Source organism: Callorhinus ursinus, unplaced genomic scaffold, assembly GCF_003265705.2.
Source record: "Callorhinus ursinus isolate GAN/ISIS: 27379988/994484 unplaced genomic scaffold, GSC_fseal_2.0 scaffold25, whole genome shotgun sequence".
Taxonomy (NCBI): domain Eukaryota; kingdom Metazoa; phylum Chordata; class Mammalia; order Carnivora; family Otariidae; genus Callorhinus; species Callorhinus ursinus.
This window is the reverse complement of record NW_027397087.1, coordinates 38,439,714-38,462,703: the sequence shown is the minus strand read 5'-3', so window position 1 is coordinate 38,462,703 and position 22,990 is coordinate 38,439,714. Positions and strand designations below refer to the sequence as shown.

At 61.1% G+C, this 22,990-nt stretch overlaps 1 protein-coding gene across 4 annotated transcripts; it reads right to left on the bottom strand.

Moving 5' to 3' along the window:
• Nucleotides 1-27: 27 nt before the first annotated feature.
• CLK3 (CDC like kinase 3) lies at nt 28-22,489 on the bottom strand. 4 transcript variants are annotated; one of them, XM_073877366.1, is made up of 15 exons: nt 22,404-22,489; nt 18,703-18,823; nt 18,326-18,434; nt 15,535-15,582; nt 10,198-10,349; nt 9,377-9,593; nt 7,489-7,585; nt 7,146-7,212; nt 4,692-4,808; nt 3,784-3,950; nt 2,519-2,613; nt 2,304-2,433; nt 1,972-2,054; nt 1,420-1,499; nt 449-1,206 (listed from the first exon to the last, which is right to left on the bottom strand). In XM_073877366.1, exons 4-15 carry the CDS (start codon nt 15,535-15,537, stop codon nt 798-800), a joined length of 1,617 nt encoding a protein of 538 aa, XP_073733467.1. In that variant the 5' UTR covers nt 15,538-15,582; nt 18,326-18,434; nt 18,703-18,823; nt 22,404-22,489; the 3' UTR covers nt 449-797. The 4 variants fall into 4 exon arrangements, with proteins under 4 accessions (XP_025740004.1, XP_073733467.1, XP_025740002.1 ...); XM_025884219.2 differs by lacking the exons at nt 15,535-15,582; nt 18,326-18,434; nt 18,703-18,823; nt 22,404-22,489 and adding an exon at nt 28-442 and having other exon boundaries at nt 1,116-1,206; XM_025884217.2 differs by lacking the exons at nt 15,535-15,582; nt 18,326-18,434; nt 18,703-18,823; nt 22,404-22,489 and adding an exon at nt 13,490-13,751.
• Between the last annotated feature and the right edge of the window lie 501 nt (nt 22,490-22,990).

Here is a 22,990-nt window from a genome sequence, read left to right as displayed (position 1 = left end):
TGGAGACGGACACACCGGTACCAGGGGTTACAAACAGTAAGAAACACTTTATTATAACTTTACAACATATAAATAGCTTGGGTCAAATCTGTGCTTTCTGGCAGCTGGGCATCAAGTCTCGTCCCCTGCAGGCTCCGGCCTTCCTTCACATTGCACTGTTCGCTGGGTGGCTCTGGCCCTGAGGCCTGGTGGTGGAAGTTGGAGAGAAGGCCGGGCAGCCCAGTCCTGCGCTCCAGCTCGTGGGGGGGAGGGGGGGCTACGCCTGTCATCTGCTTGGGTTGCGGCTGGTGTGGAAGGACCGCTCCTCAGGGGTCAGGCCAGCAAAGAAGGGGTGCAGCAGGGCCTCCGCCAGTGTGATGCGCTGGGCAGGGTCAAATTCTAACATCCTCCTCATCAGGTCAAACAGCTGCACGTGCTCCAAGGAGTCCTGGAGCATGTAACTCTGCTCAGGGACACAAGGTGCCTCAGTGTGATGGCAGGGTCGTGGGAAGCCACAGCAGGTCCCTGTGCCTCTGGGAAGCCTTGCTGCAATGGGCTGAGGAGGCAGTGCTGCCTCCCTGGAGGACTACTTCTGCCCTCCTGGACAGTGAGCCGCTCCTTTTCCTCTCATGCCTGCGTAGAGCGTTTGGCTCTGAACTTGTCAGGCTACTGGGTGGTCTTGCTGGCTCGGTGCCTCTGCCCCCGCATGCAAAGTCCTGACAGGTGGGTAGAATCACCTCTGCAGAATTCACTTGTCCGGGCACCAAATGCAGTTGACAGGCTCTCTGGCCAGGTCTATGTCTTCCCTCCCCCTCACCTCAGTCCTGCCTAGTTCTTCCCAAAACTGAGAGAAGAGGGGGGACAGGAAGCAGCAGGGTCTCTGACATCTGGCTCTTCTGGTGTTCCCCCATTACATCCATAGCCACCCTGTGGGGAAGGGGCGGGGCTAAGGGCCCCTCGGGGGCGGTGTGCAAGCAGCCCCACAGCCGGCCGGCACCCAGCAGCCTCGGTGTGGCCTCCCATAGAGCTGGAGCGAGGAGGCAGCCTTTAGCTGCCTGGCCTGTCTCTGCTGTATGTCTGCCCAGTGCCTGGGGTCTCCTTGGCATGAGTTGAGCTGGGGGAAGCCAGAAACTGACCTTCAGAGGTTTGCAGTTCTCCTTCACATACCGGCCATCAGAGCTGTTCTCATCCCACACCAGGCCCCCTTTGTAGAAATATTTCTGTTTCCTGAAAGCAAAGGAAAGGAAGGGGTCAAGCGCTAGGGGTGGCAGGGGGAGATGTGTCTTGGGTGGGGGCTGGGGGGCAGACAGCGGCAGTCTGGGGGCTGGCCCGGTGCAGCAGGGCGGGAAGGTCTGGGCAAGTGGTCTGCCAGGTCACTCGGAGTAGGGGACAGGAGGGAAGGCTTCTAGGAGCCCCGAGGGCACCAGCAGGGCTCCTTACCTGGTACGGTGGATCATGTGTGATGGGATGGGCCCTAGGATCTTCTCCATCATCACCAAATGTTCTCGGTTTTCATGGGTCTATTGGAACGGCAGGGATAGAGCAAGCAGGGGTCAGTACCAGCCTCTGGCCCCTCAAAAAAAATAAGGGACACTCCTTGCCCCCAAGAGATGTGAACCCACCAGTGAACAGTAGTCCCAGCCTCTGACCTGGTGGCCAGCCTGTTCGCTCAAGGTCAAGTGCACGCTCCCTAACCTCTCGGGTGGACTTGTCCATCACTGCACCTCTCTCCAGTGACTTCCCTTACTCTTCCCAGAATGTGCCCCTGCCCGGCCCCTCTCTGCACCCTCCCTCAGGCTGTGCCCCTTGCCTCAAATGTTCACTCCTCCTGCCCTGAGAGCCCCACTGCCCCAACCTCAGGAGCCCGAGAGTGCCAGCGTGCTGCCCGAGGGGGGCGGGGGGCGGTCACAGGGCTCCCCATGCCAGCCCCTGTAGCCCGCCCGAGGAGCAGCGCTCAGGCGCGCCGCATGCTGTGGGAGGCCTCAGCCTTACCTGGAAGAGCGTGAAGCCCCGGTAGTACTCGAAGAGAATGCAGCCAATGCTCCAGACGTCGCACGGCTGTGCCCAGCCCAGCTCTGAAAGCCAACGTGGGGGGGAGACCGTGAGACTCAGCCCTGGGCTCCCAGCCCAGATGTCAAAGGACAGCTGCCGCTCTGGCGAGGCGGGGTTCTTGCCCAAACCCCAACAGAAGACCCTTTCTGTGTAGGGCCAAGTGAGCCACCACAGTGTGACACCGGCCCCCGGGGGCAGGTGCATCCCCGCCTGTAGTTCTACCCTCCTGACAGTGGTCCGCTTTATCGGGTGGCGGCTATCCAGTCACTCACCAAGGATCACCTCAGGTGGGCGATAGTGACGGGTGGCCACAATGGTCGTGTGATGCTCGTGGTCAAAGGTAGCACTGCCGAAGTCAGCTACCCGGATGCTGGTGTTCTTCACCGACTTCTCCTCACAGCTCTGACAGGCAAGGAAGCCAGGTCAGGAGTCTGGCCCGGCGGGGGACCCACCCCAGGGCGTGGCCCTGCCCTCTCCCGGCCCATACCTTGTGCTCATTGTAGAGGGTTTCAAACTCCGAATTCACAAACAAGATGTTCTCTGGCTTCAAGTCTGTGTGGGTCAGCTGGTTTTCATGTAGAACTGGGGAAGCAGGAAGGACAGAAGCAGAACCTTGAGAACCCCGGCTGCTTCTCAGGCCCCTCTGCCAGCACTGGGCCAGATTTCACCTCTACAGCTGGCCTGCCGGCGACCCTCGCACCCCCGACCCCCGCAGGGGGCCCGGGGAGCAGAGCGGTCTCTGCCTCCACACTGGCTTCCCTCTCACGTTCTTGGTGCTTGGGGCCTTGGCTGGGTCTGATACTTTACAAAAGGGGCAGGGGATGCTTTTCCCATTTAGAACAGCTCCTCAAGTCTCTCCCGGAGGCTGCAGCATCAGCCTGGGAAGGCTCCCTCTCCCCAGCACCAGCTACATTATTTGTGGGTCCGGGGCAAAATGAAAATGCAGGTCCCCTTTTTCAGAAGTTTCAAAGAATGTTAAGATAGCAACAATAGAACACTGAACTAAAATAATAACCACAGGGCCACCCCTGAAGCCAGCCCTGCCTCTTTCCATCCCTCAGCCTGGGAGGAGACCTCTACCTTTCTCCTCCGGTCCCCGCCCCACCCATGGTGGCACCCGGCTGCCACCTAGCACCTTCTGGCTCCAAGCTCCCAGCTGGTGGTCAAGACCTTCCCCGAGGTGTGACGCACCTCTCCCCAGCAACGGGCCCTCTCTTCCTCTGAGTTTCAGCACGTGCTGGAGTCTGGGCCCTCACTGAGCAGCTCCCCTCGCTGGGAGTGCTCGTCCCTGCTCCCTCCATCCGTGCAGACCCCGGACAGCCTAGCTCTAGGCCTATCTACCTCCTCTCCAAGGAACCTCTGCCCTGCGCATACCACCACATCCTGCGGTGCGCGGCACATGCACCTCCAAAGGAGGCTCCGAAAGGCCAGCAGGCAGATGGGAAGGGACGGTCGGGTGGAGGGTCTGTGTGGGCAGCGCCTGGGGCTGGGATCTACCAGTCAGCCTTCAACCTTTCCATCCTCTGCAGGACGGCGAGCTGGGCAGATTCTGGAGCACTCTCTCCTTTCTTCCTGAGTGCCCGGGGCATAGGCGGGCTCAGGCGCCCCTAGAGGCGACCGAAGCCTCTCCCTCCTCCCAGAGAGTCCTCCCTGAAAGCCTTTCAGCCCAAGGGGACCCGGCGCCTCTTGGGCCGGGCATGATGGTCGGCAGCGTGCTGGTGTGCACGGGGGAGTGGTGGTGCGCACACTTACATCGGAGGGCGTGGCAGAGCTGGTAGGCCATGTGCCGGACGTGCGGCAGGGGGTAAGGCTGGAAATTATTCTCCTTCAGGAACTCAAAGGTGTTCTTGCCCAGGAGCTCAAAGGCGATGCACATGTGACCGTGGAAGTTGAACCAGTCAGACATCAAGACACACAGGCTAGAGGAGAATGATGGGGGTGGGGGGGGGGGGGGGGCTCAGTCTCTGCTGGGGGGCTGGCTCCCCGCCCCTCCCTCAGGTGAAGCCGGTCCCCGTTCCCAGGCCCCTGGGTCACACGTGCTCCTGAAAAAAAACCATCGGTTACAGACAAGGAGCACGTCTCCCACCGGAGGTCACCCAGATCAGCTCAGGGGAGGACTAAACCGCCTCCTACTGCCACAGGGGGAGGCTGGTCCGAGGGGTCCTGCCCTGTCGACTTATGACACGGCCATAGTCCCTGCGCCTCAGAAAGAGATGGAATCGTGCCTTTCTTTCTCCAGCTCCTGGAACTGAGCTTCCTGAGCCCGCACGGCTTGCACGGGGCTGGCGGGAGAGGAGCTGCTCAGCGCACGCGTGCGAGCCCCAGCAGCTTCGGGGCTGCGTCTCGTCTGACCCCCACCCAGGACCCCCGCTGTGAGCCACGAGGCCCCTATTTACGGAAGCGGGCCTGGGAGTCGGCCTCAGCGCACACCACACAATGGCTGGGGTGGAGCCTGCCCTGCAACCCGAAGGCTCCTCTGGCAGGGCCCACTGGGCCACCTGTCCTGGCTCTGGGCCCGGCCGCCCGGCCCTGTGCGTCAGGAGAAGGCCTGGCGCCAACCAGGTGAGAGAACATGGCTCCGCCAGGGGGTCTAGGCAGTTGGGGCCGGAGCGGACACCATCCCCGCCGAGAGCTTCCCTCTGGTTCCCTGTGACACTCACAACTTGTTCTCTTTATCCTTCTCCTTGATTTTTTTGAGAACGTTGATTTCTAGCCGGGCGGCCTCCCGGTACTTGCCCACGTTGCGGATGATCTTCAGGGCAACCTGAGACTTCCCTCTGGGATCCGGGAAGGAAGCAGCGGTTCTCAGGAGAAGGGCCCCTGCCCTTCTCCCCCCACCCTCCACCCCGATCTGGCAACTCCTGGCAAACACCATTCAGGAGTCCGGGAACAGGAGTTCCTGGTGTCTGGCGAGCGCAGACACCTGCCCCCCAGCCTGCCCCCCGGTGACGCCACACCTCCACTCTCCCAGCAGCAAGCTCCCCTGGCGTCTCTGAGTTAGCGTGTTGGGGCCAGCCTGGCCTTATCTGATGCCAGCCACTGCCAGCTCCCGGGAGACTGCGCAGAGGAGTAGAGGCCTAGCCCGCCTGCCAGCACCGGAACCAGCTCACTCAGTAACCCGACCTGTAGGCCAGTCAGCCCTGACCCTGGCCAGGCCATCCCAGCCAGAACCTTCTCGCAGCACCTCTTGACCTTCCTAAAGCACATCTCCAGGTCTGGGCAAACAGCGCCCCCTGGGGTGGGGGTTCCACGATGGGACGAAGCCTTGGTAAGAGGGTAAGGGTGCCAGCAATAGGGTCTTCTCGCCGCGAGTCCCCGGGGCGCTCCCTTTACTACACTTCCTCTAGCCCCCCCCAGCCTGCTTAGCAACCAGCCACAGCACGTATCAGAGACCACCGAGTGCCGGGAGGCCTCTTCAGTGTCAGTGAGGATTTTAAAGAATTCCTGGCTCTGCGCTTCCCATCTGCCAGCCCCGCCCCATAGGCCACCTCCAGGGTGCCAGCAGAGCAGGGAACGTGCTGAGGTTCAACTGCCAGGCCTGGCGGCTATTGGGAAGGGCCAGCCAGACTTTAGAAGCCCAGTGGGGAACTAGAGTGAGACAGCCCTGGCCCATAAGGATGTGGCTCCTTAAGGCCTCCGGGAGGCTGGCCTTGGTGCCTAAGGAAAAGGCTCACAGGCCCCAGGGCAGAGGCATCTTCTGGAGAATACCCTTGTTTTTCTCTCCCTCTCCCATTTTCCCAGATTTTCAGGGCAGAGAAAGACCTCAGAGGAAAGGCCACCTGCTCCAGGCTCCCTCAATGGCGTTCTGATCTTCAACACAGGGAGCTCGTCACTCCCATGGGCAGCCACCACCAGGGTTGGATGGCTGAGGATCAGGCCCTTTTGCCGAAGTGAAATTTACCCCCTCATAACCACTCCTCTGGCCAACTCCCTCTGGACCCCCTAAATGTCCCCCGAGCCTTGTGCCTGCCCCTCAGTGACTTCAGAGGCTCACTGCCCCTCCAGCTACTCGGGGGCACGGCCCAGAGAGCTTAGCTGCCCCTGTGTGTCACAGCTTGCAGGTCTGCCTCCTGTCTCTCTGGTCCCAGTGCGGTCTACACGTCCCCATGCCCACTGGCCCCAGCCCTAACCTGGTGGGCCACACTGGGTCCGAGGGGTGGGAACTGGGAGCCCAGGGAGATTTCCTGTCAGTCACTGTCACTACCTTATATGGAAGCCACAGAGCTAGCTGGATGGCTAGGTCCAACTCTTTCTGAGCACCCCGTACAGTGGTACTCAGTGCCAGCACTCAACACCTGGGGGGTATGGGTCAGATCTCTTCACCTCTAACACAGTGGAAAGGTTGTGATGGGTGGCATGTGGCTCAAATGACACAACAAGGACACGAACACCTGGTAGCTAAAGCACCAGACCAGTGAGAGTGCCATTAGAAGAGGGAGGCAGCGGGCTCCCAGGAGGCAGCCTTCCAGCCTAAGGTAGAGGGGCACGAGTTCTGGTCTGGAGGAATGGCGAGGGGACAAGAGCATGTCACCATGCAGCCTGGAAGGCAGCAAGACTCCCCAGAAGCACCAAACACACACAGATAGAGCCCTGTTCTACCTGCGCACTCAGAGGGACCTGCAATCAAGCCTGGCCACGTGGGAGAAGGTGGCGGCCGGCTAAGTCAGAGAGCCCGAGTCCTGTTCCTCTCAACCGGGCCGCGCACAGCCTCTCAGGCAGACCTCCCGAGCGGGGTAGGGGGGGCTCGGGCTTGGTCTGGGCTCAGCAGTATTCCCAACCCCCACGCAGGCCCAACCCGCCATGAGATGGCAGGAAGCGGACCCGGACCACTGAAGAGCCGGGGCCTCGGCCGTGTGCCCCACAGCCACCACCACAGCCCCGGGGGCCCGAGGGGCTGCCAGGGCAGCGCCCCTTGCCAGCCAACAGTTCGTGGGCAGGGAGGCCACATGCCTGCGGAGCCCCGGGAATTTCTTCCTATTTCAGGGGATTAGCAGAAGCCCAGCACGCCCAGGCCAGCACCCTATGGCGTGACCCTTTGGAAAGCCATGGGAGAGGCTCTGACGCCCACCGCCCTCAGGAACCGCAGGCTGGCTCTGCCCAGGAGGACCGCTCACCTGGCGTGGTCCAAGCACTCCACCACCTTGCCGAACGTGCCTTCGCCCAGGTTCCCCACGATCTCATCTAGGAGAGAAAAGAAGCAGGGCATGAGGGCCTGGAGGGCAGACGGCCGGCAGCTCCTGCAAGTTCACAGCATTCAAATTCTCAAAAACAAAAAAGGTTTCTCTCTCACGGCTACGCTCTTAAAAACAGAAGTTGCTAGCGTCTGTGTCATTCAGGCAATTACTGGTGGCCCCGCTAAGGCGCCACGCGCACTAGAGGCCCCTCCGGACAGGAGAGGTCTCGTCTAACAAGGGGGGAGAAAGTAGAGAGGTAAAGTTTTACGAAAGGTGGCTGTACATCGCTCTTGGAGCCAATCGCCGATCCGGCACACCAGGTGGCCCTCCTTGTCATCTTCCACACTCCGGCTGCTGCGCTTACTGCTCTGTTGGCTTCTCTGCATGCACCGCCCCCCGAAACGCCATCCGACCAATCGCATGGTAGGCGGTTCCGATTGACAGATTGAGGTGTCAGTCAAAGGCAGAGGTGGAGACGGTGAGGAGCCGGTGGGTTGGTTGGTTGGATTTTCCAGATCCCAGCATTTCATAAGGCACACAGCATATATAACGATAGGGATATTGCAAGGGACACGTCAAGACACAAACTGACTTCAAAAACAGAAAAGTAAAAACAGCTACAGGTATGTAAAGAAAACTCGGACATTATCTAAGAGAAGGGCGCTGCAAACGCTCAGAAAGACGACCAAGCCTCCGCTGCCGAGGGGCCGGGCGGCACCGAGAGCCCCGGGCCCCGGCTCCCTTCGCCACTGAGGGTCCCCCTCCCGGGCCCTCCCGGGATGGCTCCAGCCAGCGTGAAGACGCAGCGAGAACGGCGCAAGAAGGTGGCTGTGGCTCAGCCTGGGTCCGCTCGTCCGCAACGGCCAGAGGCCACTCTGGCTCCAGCTGCACAACGCCCGGCCGGCCCTCGCCTGCCTCAGTTCGCACACGCGGCCCTGCGCATGCCCGACAGCGGCCACTCGGAGCCAAGCCGCCACCTGCCCCCACACGGGCCTCCGCGGCCACACTTCCCGTCGCCACCAGAAACGGCTTTCCGCCGGCGGCCCTCATGCCGCCAGCCTCAGCAGGCCGGGCGACCCTCCTACCACGACGGCCCACACGGGCCCCACGCCAGCTTCGGCCCTGGCCTCGGCGCCCACGATCTCACAGGCCGGGCCATCCCGCGCCTCCTGACGACAGAGGGCACCCGGAAGAGAAGAAGCGGGGCCACAGACCTGCGCTGCCATCCTGCAGCAGTGTGTGGCGGCGTGCACAGAGGCCACCAGGCCGCGCTGGGCCGCCCGCGGTCGACCCTCAAGCCATGGCCGCTCAAGGAAGTCACAGGAAAGCGGAGCAGAAGAGAAGCCCGGCCCCTGCACCGGTCCCGCCGCTACTCCTCAGGGGCCTCCTGGCCGGCGGGAGGGAAGAGGGATGGGGAGGAGAGGAGAAGATGGCACGCGACCTGACAGACACACGAGGGGCCCCCGAGTGCAGCGCGGCAGAGATCCAGACCACCTCCACGCTCCCGACACGGCCAGGCCCCGCTCCCGGCGTGTGGCCGGCAACCAGACAAGGCCTGGGGCTGCGGGCCTTCCTGCCATCCGTCCACGCGCCCCGGCACATGGGCGGCCTGTCCCCCTTGTCTTGACCGCCCCTCATGGGAAGAGGCGAGGCTGCAGAGGGCCTGGCTGGAGGTCAGAGGTCAAAGAGGGAAGCTCCCGGCCTGAGCTGACTGACAGGCCTCCCCTACCCGTGTGCACTCCAGCCAGTGCCCATGGCTGCGGCTGTGGCTGTGGGCCATCTCCGGGCGGGAGGGACCTGGCCACGCAGCTCCAGACCACATACCAGCAACCCTATCAGGTTCCCTAAGTGTCCCCGGCCACGCGCACCACATGGCCCGGGGCCCCGAGCAGCGTGGAGACGCAGACAGGCCGGGGGGCCAGCCGGCGCCGGAACCAGAGCCCCTCTCACTGCCGCCGCCATCGGCCAGAAGTCGGAGGGGCCGGGCCCCCCCCGCTCAGCCCTGCACCTGGACCAGACGACACAGACACACACACGCGCACACACACGCACGCACACGCAATGCGCGTGCGCGGGGCTGGCAGTACTCACCCAGACCAGCCAGCCTGAGAGAAGGCTAGAAAGAGATGGGACCTTGAAGCCCCAGCCAGCACACTCTGGCCACCACTCACCGAGGAGGCGCTGCTACAAGACCTGGTGCGGCGTTTGTGGCAGTGGTGGGCGTGCTTGCGGGCCCGGTACGGCTCCCTCTCCCGCGACCGCCGGCGGTGGTGGGAACGTGAAGACCCGTAGCAGTCCTCGCCGAAGGACGGGCTCCGCTCTTCACACCGGTACGTGTCGCTGTCACGGCGCTCCCGGTACCTCCTCTGGTAGGGCAGGCGGTCGTGGCTGCCGGGAGGGGGGTGAGGACATCAGTAAGTTGGGGACCTTCCTCCCACTAGCCCGGGTTTCGCTTCTGGGCAAAAGGCGTGTGGTGAAGCCCCACAAAGAGCTCCCAGGGTGGCCTGCTGGAGTGGAGGCATCGGGTGGGGGTGGGGGTGGGGGGAGAGCGTGTGCATGAAGTCCCGCCTCTGGAACCCGGGCAGCTGGCAGCACCCCTCCAGGGCAGGAGGCTCAGCACCGGGCCTTGGAGGGTCCCAGCGCCCCAGAGCTCCCTGTGGCTGCTAATACAGGATGAGGGGCCGAGCTCCGGAAAGGACAGAGGGTGCGTTCTCAACCCCAACAAGGGAGGCTCAGAAGTCAGCAGGGGAGATGCCGGCCTAGACGCTGGGGAACGTGTCTGGAGAAGGAAGACTCAGGGACAGAGAGAGGGGCAACAGGACGACAGTGAACACAGAGGCCCGGGAACGCAGCTGAGCTCTGGGGGGTGGGAGGGACACAGTAGCAGAGGCGGCAGGCCCCAAAGGAGCCCAGGGCCGCCACAAGCCTCCACACTGTCTCCCCAGCCCTGCCGAGTGATGGAGCCCCTCCCTCCCACCTAGCCCCCTGTCACCTTCGGGACCGAGATCTCCGGGGCGGAGGCTCCCTTCGAGACGGGTACCGCAGTCTCCCTTCGTGGTCCCGACTGTAAGACCTCCTCCTCTTCCATCGGTAGCTCAGGTAGGGGTCTGGCTCAGGGGAGCGGTATCGCTTACAGTGATGCATCTAGGCCGCGGGGAAGAGAGAGCCTTGCTTAATGTGCAGCCGGGCGGCCAGCCACCTCCAGCCACTCCAGCCCCCGGGGCTGCTCGGGGCGCCTAGGCGCTCCTGAAGAAGAGGCCCATTGTTGTGCTTGGGGGCAGCCCCTCCCAGGGGTTTATGAAGCAAAAAAGAGCTCTGAGGTCACACTGGTCAAACAGCACACAACGGGCAACACCCTTCTGTGCCAATGAACAAACAAACAGCTGCCTCCCCAGCACAGCATCGCGGGGCCTGGGGGCCTGAGTGCTCAGGGCACCGGGGTAAGCCAGCACAGGTGCAGAGACAGAAGGGGGGCGGGGCTGGTAAGCACCATCCCAGGAGACCAAGGCCAAGGAGAGAGGAGAGCCTCCTGGGCGCAGCTCCCTCCTGTCTGTGGGGTCCTATGAAGTGACTGGTCTGTCAAGCCAGAGGCCAGAGTCAAAGGGCTGTTGGCAGGGAGCCAACACACAGGAGCAAAGGGTGAAAGCCCGCAAGTTTGAAGCCAAGTTGCCTGGCTGAGGCCCTGAACTAGACCCCACTCAAGGGAGCAAAGACCACAGATCAGTGTGAGAGGCCACAGGCGGAAACGAGAAGACCAGCCCTTGGAGAAGGAGGCGCATAGGGTCTTACAAACATTCCCTAGCCGATCTGAGGGGCTGGCCAAACAGACCTGGGGGTCTGTCCAGCCCCTGCTGCTCCACGCTCTGTCTCAGCACCAGTAAACTGATGCCAGCATCCTCAGAGCACCCTAGTTTCTTGCCCAAGACCCCCGGGGCACCCTCTGACCAGCTGCGGTGCCATGCCAGCCAGTTCCTCGCCTCCAACTGTACCACCGTTGCTAGACCCCCTGTTCCAGTCCCCTCTCCTGTGCTCATCTCAGGAGAAGCCAAAGGGCTAAGTGCCTGGCAAGCTTCTGTGCTCAGAGAGGCAGGCCAAAAGGGCCCTACCTCACTGTCCCTGTTCAGCAGGGACTTAAATCCACCACAGGAAATTGTCATGCTGGATCAGACACCTGCTGAGGAAGATGGCTTTGTGAGGCCAGCTCACTGTTCCACCCACACCCAGAACGCTGGCCAGCCTTCCTCCCAACCCTTTACTTGGCCTTAGCCAACCCCAGTGGTGGTCAGTCCTGGGCTCGCCTGACTAAGCACATTTGGACAAACCCACTGAGGCGGTCCCATCTCACGAGAAGGGTCTGTCAGGAGAGCAGAATGAACCAGCTCCCTGTGGATGGGCAGGGCGGCCAGGCACATCTGACTAAATCCCTGGGAGCTTCTCCATGATCCTGAGAAAATCCCTGCTCTCGATCTCCCCACCAGCAGGTTTCTTCCCCTATCTACCTGGAAGCCCAGGCCCCAGCAACCCCCCTTGGAGGTAAATACTATGTAAAATCACTGACAGCTCCTCAAGAGCTTAAACTGCTCTTCTGTTTTGACGATCAGCTGACTAATGTTTCACTGTTTTCCTGCAATTACCCTGGGTCAGGTGCCCAAGTTATGGAATGAAGGCAGTATCTCACATCTCCCTAAGTGACATGGAAGATGAAACTACTCTGACCTTCAACCTCCTCTTGCAACAAGAGGACAGTAATCTCTTATAGGACTCTGTGAGGATTAAATTATGCCACTTCTTTAACAGTGCCTAGCACACGCCTTTAGGTCAAATGTATTAATGAAGTCAGCTTTTCATTAACAAGGTTAAAAAGATTCCAGACAACACCTCTGGGTCTATGTTAGGGCATAAAAGATACTTTATAAGTCCCTTCCAAGGGGAGAGAGAGCTCTGGGTAGAAAACCCCAAACTAAATCCCAGTGCTGCCACTTACTGGCCTCATGACGCTAGGCCTTGGCCACCATACCTGAAAACTGGGAGACAACACCTCCCAGCCAACTTGGCGATGGAGATGACAGGGATGAGAGCTATAAAGTACCACACAAGGTAATCAGAGAGGAGATAACCTCTGCTTCAACACATTCTAGGCAGGGGAAATATTGGGAATACCAGATGTCCCTCATTATTTTCCCAGCCAAGGCTCTAGATCCCGTTTCTCTTCAATTATCTCTGAACCTCTGAGACCCCAGCAAATAGGTTAAGGAAGCGAAGGGTCACAATTATGTTCAGGAAGGCTCTGCTCTTACACAGCGAAGAAAGAGATAACATAAAGGAAACCAGGCCAAGAATGCCAGCTTTTCTGAGCATAGGCCTAGTTGACTTCTCATTTGCAGTTCCTGGCCAGAGAACTGGGTTGACAAGAAGAGCAGCCAGCCAGGTCGGCATCTGCCCTCCCGGATCCCAGCCACTCCAGCGCCCCATGGTTATTTTTGGCTGACGCTGCCCCACCACTGCAACCTCAAACCTGCCACCTTACAAGCCGCCAACACCGGGTGAAACGCTCCTCCTTTTCAAGGGCATGGAGGAGGGAAGCAGGAAGGCAGCCAACTCCGCCTCGACGGGGGCCTGGCCCAGGCAACTCCCACCCCAGCTCCACACCAGGGCACCCGCACCCGGAACTAAAGCACACAGAGACTCCCGGTCCAGGGAGCAGCCCGGGCATTTGTACTGTCAGCTTGGCCCGGCCCCTCCCCCGGGCTGGAGCGGCTCCATCATCACAACAAAACACGCTGGAGGCCTATGGCCCTCGCTCGCGTCCCTTCCTGAGGCGCCCTGGGTTCTCAGAGATCTGAGCCCCTTCCCCCATAACCGCCGCCAGTAGCGGCGAGGGGCGACCCGGGAGACAGGCGGATGGCCAGCCTGAGCTAGAATCAAACTTCAGGCCGCGCGGGGAGGAGGAGTCTGCAGGCCTCGAGCAGACGGTATGGGAGGGGTCTAAAGGCCCCTCCAGGCTCTCCCAGGTAGGACCCCGACCCCATTCCGCGGGAGGTGCAGGGCAGAAACTGGATCCCTGCAGGGGCCTCAGAAGCCGCTCTGGCTCAGACTCCGACACCGCGGGATCGAGAGGTCGGGGTCTGCGGTGACCGCCCCTCCGGGGGAGAAGCGGCGGGTCAGGGGTGAGAGGTCGCGGCCGCGGCCAGAGGCGGGCCGAGGGGGAGAAAGGAAAGAGACAAGGCTGAGACGGAACCAGGAGCCCGGAGACCCGCACCAGCGCGCCCGTCCCTCCGACTCACCCCCCGCCGCTGCTGCCGCCGCCGCCGCCGCGGGCCTGGGCCCACACTCACCGTCTCCCAGGATCCGGCTGCGGCTAGGCCCCACTCCCCGCTCTGAGCGCCTCTTCCGCTTCCGGCTCCGGCCTCCGCCCGCAACGGCCCCGCCCCTCGCGTGACGCAGCCGTCGCCAGTCCCTGCTCGACCCGGCTCGATGGCCTAGCCGCTCTAGGCCCCGACTCGAAGGCTCTGGAGGACCCGCCTTCGCTGCCCCGGTTCGGGCGGCAGCAGTGGAGACTGGTTCCGGGAGGGCAGAGGGGACGTCCCCGGCCGCGGCCCGCCCCCCGTCGTGTCGCGACGCACGTAGGCCCCAAGCCTCGCCCCGGGTGCCGTCCCCGCCCGCGGGCGCCGGGAGCCGAGAGGTGGAGCCCCGACCCGGCCGGGGGACCCTGCCTCCTCTGTAGATCCGACTCCGCCCATGCCCGCCAACCCTTTCCTGCGCGCGGAGGGGCGGGCATTGTTTCGCTGTTGCCTCAGTGAAAACCCGGCGGACCTTGAGCGTCCGCCTGGCCCGGGGACCCCGGAGGGCGCCAAAGATGACGGAGGCCTGTGTCCTGAGAGGCTCGGGAAGGCCGGCGCCGCTCCCGGTTTCGTGGAAGAAGCAAATGAGACCTTATTCTCTTTGTGTGTGGGGTCTATTAAAGACCTGCGGCACGCCCGCATTCCCGTGGGCATCCAGAACAGTTTCGGGGAAGAACCCCGAGAGCCACGTCGGCGGGGTTTCTGGAGGGACGGGGTCTGGGGGAAAGGAAGTTCCCTTTTCCCTGAGCAGCGCCGTACGCAGACCCGCACTGTCTCAATAAAACGAAAACGCCGCCAAGGGAAAGCCCGCGATCACACCCCGCGGGCCATTTTTCCGAGCCACTCGACGCCCCCTTTCGCCGAGGCGGCGACGGTGGGATCGCTGAAGCCCCTCCCACCCGCTGTCCCGCCCCTAACGGGACCCCACTTTCCACAGGAGAAAGACAAGGTCGGGTCTTTTGGGGGACCTCACGGATTGTGAGCGTTCACGCCCCAGGGCTCTAGCTGGTATCGCCCAGCTAAGCGGGCGGGAGCTGCCTCTGGCCGCCCGCACTCCCCGCCAGCGCCAGAGCGCGAGGGCCGGCGCGTCTTCCCCGGTCCCCGCCCCTCCCCGGACCTCTCTGTGGGGGCGGGCCGCCCGCCCCCGCTCCTCCGGGCCGCGCCCACTCCCCCAATGAGGGCTGGCCACGCCCCTGATGCGAGGCGTCCTCTCCCCGCCCGGGCAGGCGCGCTGCGAGCCGGGCCCCTCCTTCCGGGGTTGAGGCTGTTCCTCTGATCTTAGGTCTCCGGCTCTCGCTTAAACTGAGGTCCGACGGCGTGGCCTGACGGGGGTGCGGCCCCAGTTCTGTTAGCTCCACCACCCCATCCGAAGTAAACAAGCGAAGCTAAGGCAACACAGAGGCTTGCTACGCTCATGTGGCCTCAAGAACGGATCCCGGTCCCCTTCCAACCAAATGCACCCGCCCCCCAAACAAATTCAGAAGGCGCTTCCAGTGTGCTGTGGGTGACCGAGGGCCTGGCTGTCCCCGCCTCTCGGTCCCGCTCCCTTAGGATCCTGCCTCCGGGACCGAAGGTAATGAGTTGCCATTCTTGCCCGGGCCCCCTTGCTGGGCGTGTACGGCCACACCAGCCTGGTTTCACCTCAGGGTTTCATCCACTCAGCGACGCGAAAGGACTGTGTTGTCTCCTCCCCCCCGCCGCTTGGTGTGGCCCGCGGTTTCCATGGCTCCTAGAAGCCAGGACCGCGTGGGCAGCTGAGGGTGGAGGAGCTCGAGGCGGCTCCTGTCTCCAGCCCTGCCCTGGGCGCCGGGCTCCGAGGAGGTAAGTCGGGCGCATCTTCCCACCAGCCCTTCCCACATTGGGAACCCAGGAGTCCCTGCCTCCCGGTAAGGAAGCCGCTCTCATCCTCTGAAATGGAGTAGGAGCCATCTCCCAGCCCCCTCTCCAAAATCTGCAGTTCAGTAGCTCTCCCGTGCCTCAGATTCTACCATTAGAGCTTCCTTCTTTTGTCTTTTTGCTCCCGAAAGAACTCACACCTAGGAGAAAAAGAGGCAGTGTCAGGCACTTGGAAAAAGATCTAACCTGAGGTGAAGTACAGGTAACTCCCCCCACACACACCCTCCCACCTCGTTCCCCCAGTGCTGGAAGCCTGCAACTTTGGCAGCTCAAGCGGAGGGCCACCTCCAGAGGACCCTTGCTCCATATCCCCAGCCCCTTGGGACCCACCTCTTTCCCCAGGCCTCTATCCTTGTGCCCACCAAGCCTCTTCTGTGCGGGCCGAGAACTGCAACACAGTTCAAGGGAACCGGGGAAATGCCCCTGCCCTGAGCCCTGCTACCAGCCACCTGAGACCCACAGGAGCTCCTGGCCCTTGTGACCTCCCTTTTGCCCTGCTGGGCTCCTGGCTCAGCTTGCTGCCTTCTCCAGGCCCCAGCTCCTCTGATCCCCTCCTTGTCCTGCCGCCTGTGCTCTCTTGCTCTCTCTCTCTCTCTCTCTCTCTCTCTCTCTCGCCTGCCACATCCATCTTTGCCTTCTCTAGGGCAATTAATTCACCTTTGAGCTTCAGCTCCAGGGTCACCTATCTGGAAAGCCTTCCTGGGCGCTCCAAGGGAGAATCAGGCTCCCTTTCCCTGTGCTCCCACAGCATTGGGGGCTGTGCCTTCCTCTGCGCAGGCTCTGTAAATTCAGCATCTGGCCCGTGCCACTCCCCACTCCCGCAGACCATGAGCCCTTCCACAACCAAGCCAGGCAGAGTTGGGGTTCTCGGTAAGCGCTGGGGGCGGTCTGTGGGGAGCGCCTGTTTTTAGTGGGAAGACAGAGCACCCAGCTGGAGTGGAGTTGTGGGCGCTGTGCCAGGGTGTGGGAGGTGGGGGCGGCGGACAGTCCTCACAGTCCATCTTGGAGAGGCCTTGTGTGGTGGTGAAATGTGGAGAGAGAGCTTGGAAGCGGCCTCAAGAATGTGGGCGTGGAGTCGAGAGAGAAGAGGTGTCTGCGGGGAGAGGGCTGGTGGGTGGCAGTGCCATCCTGAGCAGGGATTGGGTCTGGGAATGTGAGTGAGCAAGTCAGTTAGTGGGGTGGGGGAGGTCAGCCCAGTGACCCTCTCCTCGGTACTTTCTCCCTGTGCCCACACAGAGCTGGGGCAGAGTGCTTGGTGCCCAGGTGCATGGGTGGGAAGACAGTGGTAGAATTCTGAGGCTCAGTCCCTGGAGGTGAAGTGGGTGAGGCCTAGGGCTCAGGACCCCCATCTTCCAGCTAAAGCTATGGAAGCCAAAGGGGTACTGAAGCAGTAACTTGGTTTAAGGGCTTCTGACCCCCTATATTAGAGCTAAACTACGGTGTCCCCAAAATGTTTCCCTGTCCCCTGCCATTTCCAGACTCCTATACTGGGAAGGGGAGCAGCAGGGATCGGGGAGTGTGGGCCCAGTTTGCAGTGGACCCCCTTCATGACCTGGGGCAACTGACGTCCCCTTTGGAGCTTCAGTTCCCCCTCCTGAAGCCGGGGAGGGCCAGGTGAACTTGGTTGTTCAGCAAAGGGCTGGGCCAGAGTCAGCACTGTGGCTCATAGAAGCTGTTGGAACTGAGAACTATTTAGTGGGGTTGAGGCAGATGCTTATTTGAAATTTCAATCACCAGGGAAAATCCTGAGCCAAGGTGTTGTCAGGTATAGGTGCATGCTCAGCATCAGGGCCTCAGTTTCCATTATCTGAAGGGGCCTCAGAAGCTGGTGCCCTAGCTCCAGGGTCTCCCAACTGAGGCAGAGCCCCATGGACCTGATGCCCCTCCCCCATCTGGTTCCCCTGGCCCTCCTGTCATTTTTGGCCACTGGACTGTGCCTGCTCACTGAGCCCCACTGAAGGGTGCAGGTGAGTGTGGGAAAGGTGGGCATGGCAGCGCCTGAAGCCCAGGCTGAAGCCTGGCTCCTCTTTCCTGGCAGGTGCTCAGACAGAGCCCCAGAGCAGGACGGGAGGCCCTCAGAGAAGGCCCTGTGGATATGGCTGGTAGAGAGCCAGGGCACTGGGCCAAGCTGGCTGGCCACCTGCAGGCCATACTGGAGGCCATGTCCAGCCAGCACAGGTGCTGTGGAGGCAGGGATGTGAGCTGGGACTCTGCAGGGCCCGGAGTGAGCTCCTCATGCAGGAGCAGAAAGTGAGGCGTCCATCCTTCCCTCCCTGATCTTCCTTGCTTATCCATAGGGGACCTCAGGAGGTCCCCTGTGCTAGCAAGGGCCTCTTCCCAGGCTGAGAGCTCCAGAATGCTCAGGGCTGGTGCTCACATCTGGGGTCATGTTCTCAGGAAGGCTTGTCAAGGTCTGGGGCATCCAAAGGAGACAGACGGGAACTGGGTCCCCAACAGGGCTGCTGTGCTGAACAGTGTCATCTCCGCGAATGGCGCCCTCTGGAGGTGTGCAGTGCATTGTTTGATGTGGCTCGAGGTGCTGGTTGGAGGCAAAGGAAGGACCGGGGGCCCTGTGGCCCCCCGAGGGAGAGTGGGAGGGAGAGGCTGGTTTTAGCTCAGTGGACAGAACAGTTTCCTTCAAGGCCCAGTTGCCCCTGGTGAAAGCTGCAGTCCCCAGGGAGAGAGGAAGGTGAAGGTTCATGCAAGCTGAAGGTTCTAGGGGAGGCACCCAGCACCCCTGCCCCATGTGAGGGTGTGGTGGGCAGGGCCACCTTGTGATAGCCTAGGTACCTAAGCCTTTAGTGACCTGGGGGTCTCAGCCCATAGCTGCCCCTCCTAAAGCTCCTGCTCCATACGGTGTCTGGGGTGACCCTGGGGACTCACCCGACAGCCTGTCTGCTCCTGCCTCCCAGCTCTCTAGCATTCCACGACAGTGTCCCTGGTCCTCTTGCTGGAGCTCCAAAGCCATCAGCAGCTGGTGTTTCAGGTTCAGCTAGAGGTGGAGGGTCACACATCTGGAGCCCGTAGTGATAATAGCTGGGCACCCCCTTGGAGCTGTGTCCCTTGTGTACAAGCCAGGGCACGGGTCCGTGCTGGGCTGGCAGCTGGGCCCCTGGCTGGGGTTTTCACAGCTGGTGGAGCCAGCCTGCTTTATCAGAATCTGCAGGCACTGCTGTGCCTGGGGGCAGGGACGGCCCTCTCCAGGGGCTCAGTGCTGCCTTCAGCCCTCCCCCCAGCAGGTGGAATGCTCCCTGGCCTACCTGGAGCAGGAGTCCCAGGGACAGGAGTGGAGGAGGCCAGACCAGGACGCAGAAGACAAATCAGGGTGCCCAGTTGTGGGGGAGGGGCCTAGGGGAAGAGGTCGTCCGGTAGGATCCTCTACTGCAGACAGAAGTGGAAAAGGCCAGCCGTGTTTGAACCAGAGGAGCCAACAGCCCCTTGGCCCAGAGCACTCCTCTGGGTGCGTGGCAGGGCCCTGAATACTGGCCCTGCCTTATACTTCATTCTCTGGTCTTCATTCTTGGAGCAGCAGCTGGGGAGGGAGGGCAGTGCAAAGATTTCTGTGCAGCCCAGAGAGGAACACCCCCACCCCCCAATATTTGGGAAGACACTGCCATTACCCAGCCGACTCCCCTCCTGGTTCAGATGGGAAAACAAAGCCCCGAGGGTGGGGAAGAACTCGTTCAGCGTCAAAACAGTGTGATCTGGAGGCTGTGAGGAGACCCTGGGATGTGTACTTGCAGGAGGTGCTGGTGTCAGGCCTGCAGGGCCGGGAGCAGAGGTGGGATGGTGACAGGGCCCAGGCACTTCAGGGCCTGGGTGGAGTCTTAATCCCTGCCCAGGCTCGGGATGCGACCTTGCTGCAGAGCAGCTGCTGATGCTCACCCAGGTGGCCCAAGACAGCCGGCAGGGTCAGCCCCACAGGGAGTCCAGGGTGCCAACTGAGCCAGCCTGTGCCCACCTATGCCAGGGGGCAGAGAAGCAGGGGAGTCTAGACCCTGTCCTTGGGGGATTCCGAAGGCAGGTGAGGAGCTCTAGGGACACCATGGGAAAGAGAATGTCCAGGAGGGACAGATGGAGCAGGGCCTCGACATAGCACAGCTCTAGCACACGCCATTCACCCTGTGGTCCCAGAAAAAGAGCACCCTTTGGTAATGTGCATCCTGGTACTGTCCAGTGTTAAACTATCTGGTCCAGAACCAAAGCCTGGAGTTCAGAGAAGCCTCTGTGGGCTGGGGTCGGAGGAGGCCTCCTGGAAGAGTTGCGTCCCAGAGTTTGAGGAAAGCAGGGGCTCTGGTGGCAGCTAGCCTGAGCAGACTGATCCCAGCCACATGAGCCCCACAGTCCTGGTGGATGCTAAGCCATGACTGGGTGGAGTGGGGGGTCTTCACAGGTGAACAGGAGGCCTGGAAGAGCTAGGCGGAAGTGCCAATGACCAGTGGTCCGCTTAGAGCAGCCGTCCTAGCGGCCTCAAGGAGAGCAGGTGTCAGAGGGCCCCGTGCAGGCCCCAGAGGCAGAGCCCCAAGGCCGCGTGCGGGTAGGGCAGTATTGCCATCAGTGCTGGGGGTGGCCCCTGGCCAGGAGACATGGCAAGTGGCTGCTCAGGCCCACCCTCAGGTTGTCCAAGCTGGAGTGGGTGTCCTGCTTCCACACTGGGTGAGATGACCCTGTAGACAGGAGGTGGGCTAGCCTGTCTCCAGCTGGAATAGTCCAGAGCCCCAAACCCTGAACCATGGGGCCAAAGCCAGGCTCCCTTCCCCAGGTATCAACACTCCTGGTTGTCCCATTTTGGCCCTTTTAGGGGAGCATGTGGGAAATCTTAAAGCTTCAACAAGTCCTGTCTCAGGCGCCTGGGTGGCTCAGATGGTTAAGTGTCTCCCTTCAGCTCAGGTCATGATCCCAGGGTCCTGGGATTGAGTTCCGCGTCGGGCTCCCTGCTAGCCTGCTTCTCCTTCTCTCGCTCCCCCTGCTTGTGCTCTCTCTCTCTGTCAAATAAATAAATAAATAAATAAAACCTTAAAAAAAACAAGTCCTGTCTCTGCCACACATGGCCAAGGGGTGGTACTGCTGGCCCAGGGCCAGCCTGGTGGGGCGGCGGGAGGTGAGATGATCTTAGCTGCTGGGCTGCTAAGGATGTCAGGATGCTTGGGAGTGGAAGTGCCCAGGACAGGGGCTCTGTGTGTGTAGGGGCCATGGAGGAGGCATCTCTGCCCCAGTCCCCATCCCAGCCAGTGAGACATAGTGAGGACATCTGTGCAACTTGGAAAGAAACCATTGAAAATGGGTTGGGGCTATCTGGGGCCCATGCAGTGTTTAGACTGCTCCGTTTCTACTAGCACCCTCCAGGCCCAGGAGGTACCAGTGCCCCTGCAGGGAAAGCTAGAGGAAGAATCACATCAGAAGGTGGCCGCGTCCTGGAAGGCACGCAAGCACGAGGTGGCATTTGCCCTGAACTTTAAAGAGGAGCTGCAGAGCTGCCAGAGATAGAGTGAGGCCTGGCATCCTCCCGCTGGGGGCCCTCTGTCTGCCTTCCTCCCCCTCCCCACAGCCCCTCCTCACTCTCTTCCCCGCTGCCCAGTCTTCCCTACTGCAGGCCAGTTAGTCTCTTCCTGCTCTTAGGATGGCCCCTAGCTTTACCCCTACACTACCTTTCTCCTGCTTCTTCCTCATTATGCTCCACCCAGCCACCCAACCATCCACCCACCCATCCATCCATCCATCCATTTAGCATACATTCTCTGAACAGCCACTACATGTCTGGCCCTTTCCTGTGCAAAGGAGAACCATAGTCAGATTGGACGACTCCTTGTCCCCAAAAGCTTGTGGTTTGGGGCCACACAATCATCAAGTGAGCAATTACAATATGCCCGCTGAGGGGAGAGGCACTGTGGGAGTTGGGGAGGGGGGCAGCAGATGGGTACATCCTCCGCATTGAGGGGATTTCTGAGCCTCTGAACTGTCATGGAAGGATGAACAGGCAAAGGAACGAAGGGCATTTCAGCAAGAGGGAGGAGCACCTGCAAAGGCCCAAAGATGAGAGGTGTGGAGGTGGGGCAGTGCTGTGAGCAGTCCCCGACCCCGCTGAGAAGTAGAGGGGGTGAAGGGGTGAAATATGCAACAGGCCAGAGCAAGGGGGGCAGAGCAAGGGCTGGGGTGTCTGGGGCCCTGTCCACCAGACTTGAACTCCAGTTTGGGGACCACCTCCTTCTGGCTGGTGCCCTCCCTTAGCCTCCAGGGCAAATGTTTGTGTGCACAAGCAGACAGACTGGTGGACACACACCCACCCACACACACCCCCAGAGACACACACATGCTCCCAGATGTGCACACACAGACACAGAGAAACAGAGTCAGCAAGGAGGTGGCTGGGAGATGCAGGGATGGAGAGTTGCGAGGACCCAGGATGGGGGTGTGTTCTGCCGCAGTGAGGCTGATCTGTTGATCCGGCTGGAAGGAGTGTGAGAGAAGGTCTCGGTAGCCTTGGGCCTCGTAAAATGTGGGATTGGTCTGAATCAGTGTATCTTGAACTGGGGTCCAGAGCTTTGCTCTGAGAGGACTGTTAGTTCCTCAAGGAAGCAAATTTGCAGTGATTGTCTGCAATTGTGCATTTGTACAGAAAGAAATCTCAAGTTTTTGTCTGTTTCTCGACCCAGACCCCTGAGGGTCGGGGGTTGTCTCCTCAGGGCCTGGAGGGAGACTCTACGCTTTCTGGGGTGTGCACACTAGTCAAGACGGGGGTTTGCAGTGGACAACGTCAGTGAGAAAGCAGGGCTCACAGTGCCGGAGGGTGAGCAGTGCTGCGGGAGACCTTCTCTCCGCCTCAGGGCGGATTCAGGTGCCCAGAAGGAAGTGGTGCAGGGTGGGCCCTATGCAAACAACATGCAAAGGATCTGTAAACCAGTGTCTGTGGGCCCCAACTCTAGGGCCTTCCAGTCCCCAGGGAGGCCTGCCCAGGACTCACCTTCTGTGAGCAAGTGGGTGCCCTGGGCTCTGCGCCTGTCCAGGGAGGGTGGCCTAGAATTCCGTGCTGGGTCATGGGCAGGGGTCCTGTGGGGAGTAACCGATTGGTCAAAGTCACAGTAGGGCAGAGGCTCTCGGGGAGACTGGGCAACAGCTAGCTGGCAAGAGGGTGGAGGGGCTCCCAGGGCCTCTAGCACCCTCCACCTCCATCCCATCCCCCACCTCAAGCTCCTTCTATACTGACCCCTTCTGGGGCTTCACCTCAGTCTGTCTTCCTCCAATCCTGATCCCAGGATCCTGTGCTCTTCACTGTCCCCACATTAGTGGTTAAGATTGTGGGCTCCGGAGCCTGAACACCGGGCACAAATCCTGCCTCCACAGTCTACTCGCTACGTGACCTTGGGCATGTTACTCTCCCTCTCTGGGCCTCATCTGTAAACAAACAAGGAAACAGACACCAAGAACAGTTCCAGTTCTCCAGCCCCTGAGTAGGAGGGTTCAATCCGGCAAGCACGGAAAAGGCTCAGAGCCGGGTCGGCATGCAGTCATGAAAGTTTCGCTCCTATCAGTGCACGCTTCCCGCTGCTG